The 9,772-nt window shown below is 31.7% G+C and overlaps 2 protein-coding genes across 2 annotated transcripts; both read right to left on the reverse strand.

Annotated features, from left to right (window-relative positions):
• Nucleotides 1-346: 346 nt before the first annotated feature.
• On the reverse strand, nt 347-1,333 carry LOC115880190. Its single transcript, XM_030897328.1, has one exon. It carries the CDS (start codon nt 1,331-1,333, stop codon nt 347-349), a length of 987 nt encoding a protein of 328 aa, XP_030753188.1.
• Nucleotides 1,334-3,411: 2,078 nt separating this feature from the next.
• On the reverse strand, nt 3,412-5,471 carry LOC115880191. Its single transcript, XM_030897329.1, has 2 exons — nt 5,294-5,471; nt 3,412-5,041 (listed from the first exon to the last, which is right to left on the reverse strand). Exon 2 carries the CDS (start codon nt 5,032-5,034, stop codon nt 3,412-3,414), a length of 1,623 nt encoding a protein of 540 aa, XP_030753189.1. The 5' UTR covers nt 5,035-5,041; nt 5,294-5,471.
• Nucleotides 5,472-9,772: the final 4,301 nt, after the last annotated feature.

The raw sequence follows: 9,772 nt of genomic DNA on the forward strand, positions 1-9,772 counted from the left end.
GATATGATATTTTGCGATGAAAATTACATTAAATAAATAGAAAAGAGGTCGATTGTTCGCCTACCTTGTTTTGTTGCGAAATCTGCAGCGTCTTTGGTCAACTGCGAATTTAAGGAACAGCGGATCACTTGTATGCACACTCTTCCGGTTCGAACACTTCTCTTCGACTCTCTCGTCGTACTACTGCTTCCGCGTGAAGCGTGCGAACAAAATATTACGCGACAAAAACTATATTAAATATAAAAATAAAAATTGATTGAAGCATCTAAGCTTCAAGAAACTGTTTTTATGTTAATGAAGATACGAAAAAACGATAAAACAAATGAGAAAATATATATACTATAAACTAAGAAGATTCTTTTTCGCATACTGTAATGTCTTGATCGGGCAATAAACATATTTTTGTGATTGGTCGTACATAGCTGCCATTTGATGTTTGAAGTGTTACAACTCTAATTTTTCCATCGCCTCCAGGAAAAACTTCTATAACTCTAGCCAATGGCCAATGCAAGGGAGGGGTGTCATCCTCTTTTAAAAGAACGAGAGTTCCAACATCAATATTTTTTGATGATTTGAGCCATTTTGGTCTGTTTTGAAGTCTATTCAAGTATTCAATGGACCAGCGTTTCCAGAATACTTGTTGTATGCGAGCACTTTGTTTCCAGAACGACAATCTGTTCTGAGGAAGAGCTGACAAATTTTTCTCGGGAAAAGCTGTTAATGACGTTCCAATCAGAAAATGTCCTGGTGTTAAAGAATTTAAATCTGAAGGATCATTGGACAAAGCACACAATGGTCTCGAATTAAGGATAGCTTCGATTTGCTGCAAAATTGTGGTAAACTCTTCAAGGGTAAAATTAGAAGTTCCTATTAGACGCTTTAAATGATACTTCGTGCTTGTTATGGCAGCTTCCCATAGTCCCCCCCAATGTGGGGAACGCGGAGGAATAAATTTCCAATCGGTTTCATTTTGACTGAGAAAATTTTTAATTGAGTCAGAGTTGTCCTGTCTCTTAAAAAACTCATAGAGTTCTTTTAATTGATTTTTTGAACCTGCAAAATTAGTTGCATTGTCACTATAAATAACTGAGGGGTTTCCTCTTCGAGATATGAATCGTTTAAGAGCCATGAGAAATGCTTCTGTGGTTAAACCGGAAACAACCTCAATATGCACTGCTTTTGTAGCCATACAAACGAAAAGGGCAATGTAACATTTAATTAGAGATACCTTGCGTAACCTGAACCACTTGATAAAAAATGGGCCACCAAAATCAACACCGACTTTTTGAAACGGTCGAGAAATATTGACACGATCTTCAGGTAAACTAGCCATTATTTGTTGAGTAGATTGCCCATTGAAACGAAAACATAAAACACATTTTCTTATTATGCGTTTAATTGTTCGAAGGCAGTCCAATGGCCAGAACCTCAGGCGGAAATTTGAAAGAACATTTTGTGGGCCTGCGTGACCAAGCCGTTGATGTTCTTGAATGAGCATGAGAGTAACGATATGGTCATTGGTAGGAAGCAAGATTGGATGTTTTTGGTCATATGAGATGTTGGCATTATTCAATCTTACTTCTCTTCGCACTATATTATTTGAATCTACAAAGGGATTTAAAGCAGCGAGCTTTTTATTAGGGAGATTTTCATTCGCTTTGAGATGAGAAATTTCAGTATAGAAATGTTTTTCGTGAATTATTTTTAAAATGAACATCAATGAGTCTTCTAAATCTTGCACTGTCAAGGGCCGTTTTTCTTTTATATGTTTAAAATTATAGACAAATCGTAATAAGCTATACAACGCTGCATTCGAGAGAAATTAGAAAATTTAGATAAACTATTGTACCAGAACGTGTTGAAAGAGCTGTCAGTTTTAGAAATAATCAATGAACACTTTCTTTCTTCTGGAACATATGTCAGTTGAGGTGGTGGTTCAGAATAGTGATGGGCGGAATCGAATACTTTAGGGAATCGAGTACTTCGGAATCGAGTACAATTTGGAATCGAATACTTTAATGAGTACTGAGTACTAATATCCGAAATTCGAATTGTTAAGTGATTAAGTCAGTTAAATGTATTCGCTAAACTATAGTTTTATTGAATAAAACAGTTTTTATTATTTAAAATATAAAAAACATTTATTTATTTAACAAAAGAGGAAAGTTGATGTTTTCATACATAAAAAACAAAATTTATCAACAAAATAAGTAATCCGATATTGCGTACATAAAAAATAAGAACACACTTCTTTAATTCTAAAAAACTAAAAACTAAAAACAAAATATGGAAAAATTGCTTAAATTATATAAATTATTTTATTCAAAACATTGAATAAAACAAATGTATATATTTAAGAAAATTCAATCCTAAAATTTTAACTGAAAAAAAAAAAAGAAATATATAACATATTACATTAATGGAAACATTGATTATAATTTATACATTGTTAGAAATCAAAAAACAACATTTTTATCAACAAAATAGGAAATAAGTATGTTCGTACCTAAAAAATAATATATATAATAATAATATAATATGTTTTTTAAATTTAAATAGAAAACCAAAAAAATGGTACAAATATTTTCAACGCAGATATTTAATAGTTAAATAAAAGTAATAAATAATAAACAACAAATATTGAAAGCCAATAACAAATTAAATATTTAAATAAACAATTAAAAGCAAAAACATTAGTGTGAATAATAACTATTTAAAAAAAATAATCTGATTCAAATTTTTGGGTAGTAAGCGATTTCGTCGAACATTGGTTAATTGTCCTGCTTTAGAAAATATTCTTTCTGAAGGGACAGAAGTTCGGGAATGCTTAAATATTTTTGAGCCAATTCATAGAGTTCCGGAAACATACTTTTGTTTTGACTCCAAAATTCAAATGGGCACTTTGTTCTGTCTAAATTGGGTAGTTGCAAATATTGTTTTACAGTTAACATTGCTGTTGTTGTCGGTGTTACAACGGATTTTTTTTGGGATAATTTGTCATCAAAAATGCCCAAAGATTTTTAGATGGATCGGATGTTGTTGCTGGTCCTAAAAGGTTTGGTTCGGGTTCAGACGTGGAATCCGCGTTATTTTTTACAATTGAATCGGCGACTATTAAAAGGAACTAACTCCAGAAAACTAAAATGCTGAGAAATTAAAAAAAACTGTCTATAAAAAACATTTACAGAGTTTGACAAAAAACGTTATAGTAGACTTAAAGAAACTATATTACAGTATTTTTTCACGATAATATTAGTAATATTTTTGTTTTAACAAAAAACATATTTTGAAAAAATAACGTTGGAATTAGTTCTTTTTAAAACCAAATGGTTTTTAGGAAAAAATAAACTAAATAAATTTATAAGTTTTAATCCAGTTTTATTTATACTACGTAACATTATCAATCTTAAACTAATTTTCTTCCATAGTAGTAGGCCAAGTAAGGTAATCTTCATAAAACTTCCTACAATCTTCATTTTCTTCGGGAATATATTTTAGCAAATTTCTGACAGCATCAACTTTATGCTTATTAATTGGCACTTTTTTTTCAGGATATGCAATGTCCAAAGCATCAAATATCTTTGAAGGATTCGGTCTGATTCCTGGTTGTTTTAACTGAAAGGTGTGCTTTTTTAAGCCCCCGATAAACTCCGATGTCTGCAGACTACCATTTTGGAGATATTTGAACTCCATGAAAGAGGCTGGTGTAAAACTTTGCTTTTGTTGACGGGGAACGTTTCTGCCGTACGATTCCGCTGATAGCACTGTTTTTTTGTATAATGTTGGCCACCACTTATTAAAGTCCTTGATATCTTCTGTACGGATTACTTTTACTGTTATGTTTGATTTTGCGTTGGCCATTAACTCAACATATTCCATGGGATGATAAATGCGATCTGCTTTTTTTATACTTCGTTTAAACAAGCCGAATGTCCTATCGCAGTCTAGGAATGAATGACCTCTTATGGGGAATCTCTGGATAATATTTTCAAATCTCCCTGACTCAACCAAACCCAAGCAAAAACGAATTAGGGTATGGTTTTTATTCTGACCCGGACAGGAATCGGAAAACAAAAGCAATGTTTTTGCTGTTTCTGGGACACACTCTGTTATGTAGTCCAGAAGAAAGCTGCACACTTCATTTGCGCCTTTTTTGGCTGTCCCTTCGGAATATACATACATTCGTGTCGAGTTATCTTTTAAATTTGTAACACAAAAAGCATATACCCATATTTGCCTCATGTAGAAAATTTCTTGCACGGGAATATGGGGCAATGGCAAGTTTTGCATGAAGTCAAATACAAGCCCGCATACTGTTTCATCGGACTTGCACAGTTCCCGAGTGGCTCTTAGCTCGTTATAAAATTTTTTACTTCTTCTTTTATGAACTTGAAGTTCACCTTCTACAGTTAGCTTTACAGTTTGAGATAAATGCGGATTTTTTAATTTGGTTTCCAGTTCTTCACAGGATGAACAAACATCAATTTGTGGCCGACCAAATCGCAGGTTAAAGTTCTCGTGGAAATACTTTAGGTAAAATTCGTACTTGACAGTTGAATCTGGATAAAGTGATTTAAATAGCTGGTACATAATTTTTACATTAAGTCTTGCATCCAAATAAGATATTTCATTTTGTCCATAATGGGTGCTTTTGGTGGGAAAAGAGCTAATGTGCTCGTGGATTTGTTTGCAAATATCCCCAGAGATACAATGAGATTTAACATTCAACCCTCTTTTATCTTTTGGAGTTAACCCCTGAGCAAGTAAGGTTGTGATCCGATAAACACGTTTTTGGGTGATAACATGCAAATTCATAAATGCTTGTCGGCATACTGCAACTCGATCATTATTGCGAAGACAAAAAAATTTGAAACTAGCCTTACGTTTCTCTAATTGTCCTCTTCTGCGTTTTATTTGAAAGCATTCCATAAGCCGTTGTAAATGAAGGTCCTGTTCATTTTTAGAATCCATACCATTGAAGGTCTTTAACACATCAGTTTGTTGGTCGATTGTGAACTTTTTATAGCAAGCCATTTTACATCTGAAAGTAATAAAAATACATTGTTTTTTATTATAAGTTTCGACAACAGAGTAAAACACTAAAACCGTTTTCAACTGGGCACTCAGAGCAGTTTAGTGACTCAGTGTATCTCTATCCTTTATTAACTGATGACGTTATTAAACAGAAGTAAAAATACAATCAGTGTGCACTAAATTGCCAAGTATATGAATACTATATGAATACCATAAAATAGTTAGCCCTGATGCTCTAGTTCTTTAACTTTAACCTTACCTGCATATAGGCGATACGATCGTCTTCCTTAGTACGACATTTCCTTTTGAAGTTTTATGTTCTTCTCCTTTTAATTTGTTTAGCTTTCGGACGTTACACTTCCAGGTCTCTGGCTGGCGCTGACGTTTTTTTCCTTTTTGAATTTGAACACTACATGTTTCATCCTCATTGTCCTTTATTTTCAATACGTTTACGTTTACACCACGTTAAACACGCAAACAACAAGTGCATCGGTAGACTGTCAAGGAGTGGCAGGCGCCGGGCGTATAGCAACAAAATTTACACAAACGCAGCGCCACCTCACGCATTCGACCACGACATTATTCAAAGATTGAGTAATAAAACGAACTAACTCCGGGATTTAGTTCCTTTCACGGCTCAACTGTATATCTTAAGTACAATTTTCAACGAGCTGAGTGATGGGAGATAGTTCCTTTCTTTACCAATGGATCAGAAACACTGAAAAATATGACTTGAGGCAAAAAAGTGAAATCCTTAAATTTTGGAGTTAGTTCCTTTTAATATTCACCTATTCAATTATTATAGAAATAAAAATTAAACTTCTACTGCTACTATCTCCGAAATGAAGTGTTTTAAAACATGAATTTATACGAACTTTTTTACCTATTTTTATCTACAGAATATACTGCCGAACTATCCCGAATACAATTCGGACCACCCTGTATATTAAGTATCTTGCGCAATAATTTATAAAAGTAATGTAAAATTAATAATACTCAAAACGTGTTTCTTGATTCCAATTTTCGCTCTTTTGTTCAGTTTATTAAAGAACAAAACAGTCGAAAAGTTTAATATAAAACTCGACGACGTTATATCAAGATTCATAATTTTCCCTTTTGACATAACAGATAGACAGAGTTCGTGGGCGGTCGGTGAAGGGAAAAACAGGTGGGGAAATGCTTAATTTGACAGTGACAAAGGTAAATGAGTCGGGCAGCAAAAAAACTTTAATTAAATTTATATAAAATCTCGATGTAGCTTTTCTAAAGCAAAGATATATTTCTCTTTAGTAAAGTGCTTTTGCTTCTATTACAACTTAATGAAAAAGCTTTTCGATTCGGGCGGATTTTTACCTACAGTTTAATCTGTTTTAAAAACTCGAAATAATTTCTTTAATTCATTAATTCTAAAAATGTTGCCGTGAGGTGAATTTAGCCACGGTGTGTGTGTATGTGTCTCTTTATTTTAGTTTTCATTTCATTTTAAATAATATAACAGGAATTTGTACTACTTTGTTACAGAAAATTAATTAAAAATTTAATCAAAGTGTCTTTTAGAAAAATATTTTAATTCATAGTTCAGAATGGTTTGATTAGAGAAAAGTGTCACTTAACAGTTTCAAAAACAAACTGAATTAGTTTGAAATGCAGATAAAATACACATGGGCAGCTAATCTAATTAATTTGTCTAACTACAGGGTGACCATGTGTCCGATGAAGTCTAATATCGCTCTTGGTGACGAAGATGTCAAAAATGGAAATGTAGAATTAAAATATAATATTTTTTTTTGTGTATTTTTTTATTTTTTTTGTGTATTTATAAGTTTTGCAGATATTTGGGGTATTATGTTATTGTTATACAGGGTTGTCCCTTTGGGTTCGTTGAAGGACTATTATAGTTATAATTTTGTGTCCCAAATAAGTAAAAATTATAATAGTTGTATTTTTTTAAATGGAACACCCTGTATATTATTTTATTTTTAGATTCTACGATTGAAATAATGGTAAAAATTTGATTAATGTTTATCACACTTAAACCTTACCGTTTTTTAAATATTTTCAATTTTATGAAATTGCAGTAAAAAATTAATGCTTCCTTTCTCCAAGGGTATCGAAGTTTTTAATACTAAATATTTACTGAAGTTTATTTATTGATCAGATATTGTTTTGCAATAATAACAATACTACTACGTTATACAGAGTGCCTAAAAACTTATATTCAAATCAAATCAAATCAAATCAAATCTTTTTATTAGGCCCAATATAAAAAATATACAAAATACAAACCATACTTTAGCTGACTAATAGCCTAATAGCCTAATAAGGAGTGCACCGCGATTATAAAACCGATTCACTGATTGCCAAAGGCATCAGTGTGGCACACTCCCTGTAAAAAATAACTAAACAGAATTTAATTTTCAATACAATAATATACCAACAACAAACAAACCCGTAAGAAAAACAGAGGACCACCGGCAAAGCAAAAAGAAACCCCGAGCGCACAGAACAAAGCGTCCGCAAGACAATTTAGCAATGTTAAAAAGTATATAAATACAATTTCAACACATACACAAATATTTTCCAAAATTGTAAAGCTGAGCAGTGAGCCAGTCAAAACCACATCAAATTAAAAGCCCGTTCACCACAGTTTGCCAAAATAACAAAAGAGAAAAGATATATTCAGAAATAAGTTCTATATTATTTTCGATTGTAAAACCATCAAATTATTCTTAACATATTTATTAAAATAATGTGATTTAAAGCATTTAACACTGATTGGAAGATAATTCTATAATTGCGGCGCAAGAAAAGAAAACGATTTCTGAACGCCAGCCGTCCTATGTTGAGGTATTCTGAAACAATGTAAGTTTCTTGTTACATGAGTTGGTCAAAAGGTATAAACAATGATTTTAAATAAGGCGGTTGGCCAGTTTTAAGATACGGTAGATAAATGTTAACATATGAAGTTTTCGCCTATTTACCATAGACAGAATATTAAATTGATTTAAATATGGCGTAATATGTGTACGAAATGAGATATTATACGAAAATCTCATGCAGGAATTTTGAAGTTTTTGAATGGATCTAGCAACCATTTGAGTCAATGAAGAGCCGTATACCACATCTCCGTAATCAAACAAGGACAAAATTAGCGAATTGCACAGATAATATTTTGTATTCTGAGTAAGATGTTTCTTAAAATAAACCAAACCTTTTAGTCGCATATATGCAATTTTCAATATATTTTTTACATGCATATCAAATTTTAAATTAGAGTCAAAATATATGCCTAGATTTCTAGCGTCCTTAACTATTAGTATTTTAGTATTACTAACACATATATCAAGATTGTCTGATAGATAATTGAGAATAGTCTGATTATTTCCAAGCAGCATAATACATGATTTGGATGCATTTAATTTTAGATTATGTTTCATTGAATATTTGTATATGTTATTAATATCTGTTTTAAAATTTTCTTCAGCTTGTTTTAAATTAACAGATGCGAAAGCACAGTAAATTTGTGAATCGTCTGCATACTGTTGTAATGTAGAAAATTCTATTTCTTTATTCATATTGGCAAAATATAATGAAAATAACAATGGTCGTAATATGGATCCTTGAGGAATTCCACATGTCATAGAAACGTAATTTGACTTTAATTGATGATTTCCCTGTCTTACTTGAACGCAATGCAGACGATTAGAAAGATGATTTTTAAAAAACGTTATAGATTTTTCTGATAGTCCGAAGTAATGGAGTTTAGCTAGTAACATATCATAATTTATAGTATCAAATGCCTTGCTAAAATCAAGCAAAGCAAGACAGGTGATTTTTTTGTCTTCCATATTTACTCGAATGTCATTCACTAGTTTTACAAAACATGTGGTTGTACTAAAATATTTTCTGAAACCGGATTGACACTCTGGCATTATTTTATTTTCGGTAGAAAATGAAAATAACTGCTTATGAATATGTTTCTCAATAATCTTAGAGACCACCGATAGAACACTGATTGGTCGTAAATCATTAAAAGTTTTTGGAACAGATACCTTGGCTAGAGGTCTAATAATAGAGTTTTTCCAGATATCTGGATATACGCAATCAAGTATGCAAGAGTTGATTATATTTATTAAAGCGTCCTTACAAAATGGTAAACAAAGCTGTAAATCTCTAATTGATATCTCATCATCACCAATCGCATTAGATGATATGGAGTTTATTATAGTATTTAAAGTAGCATAATCAATTAATTGAAAATTAAGTTCATTAGAAAAAAGTGGAAAATGTGTTATGTTGGTAGAATTTAGTTGGTTAGTCATCTATGGTCACTGCAATTTGCAAAATGCGTGTTAAGACCTTCTGCATTAGCTAAATCTGCGGGTATATCAACATTTGATTTGCTGGCTATATTAAGTTTTTTAGCCGTGTTCCAGAAGTCTTTATTTTTTTTTCATTGAAAAATCTTTAAAATAAGCAACCGTTTCTCTAATTATATCATGTTTCGTGTAATTTCTCAAATGTCTGTAGTACTCTAAGCGAGTATCTTTCTTATCTTTTAAATAATTATTCCTTGTCCCTCACCTTAATTAATAATTTAATATTACTTGTAATCCATGGCATAAACAGTCTTTCACGAATTTTTTTACGTTTAATTGGGGCATGCTTATTAACGAGATACAAAATATAATCATTGAAAACTTGTAATTTTTCATTTATATCACTAATATAAAAGACT

Source organism: Sitophilus oryzae, unplaced genomic scaffold, assembly GCF_002938485.1.
Source record: "Sitophilus oryzae breed Bouriz unplaced genomic scaffold, Soryzae_2.0 scaffold_1620_pilon_pilon, whole genome shotgun sequence".
Lineage (NCBI taxonomy): Eukaryota > Metazoa > Arthropoda > Insecta > Coleoptera > Curculionidae > Sitophilus > Sitophilus oryzae.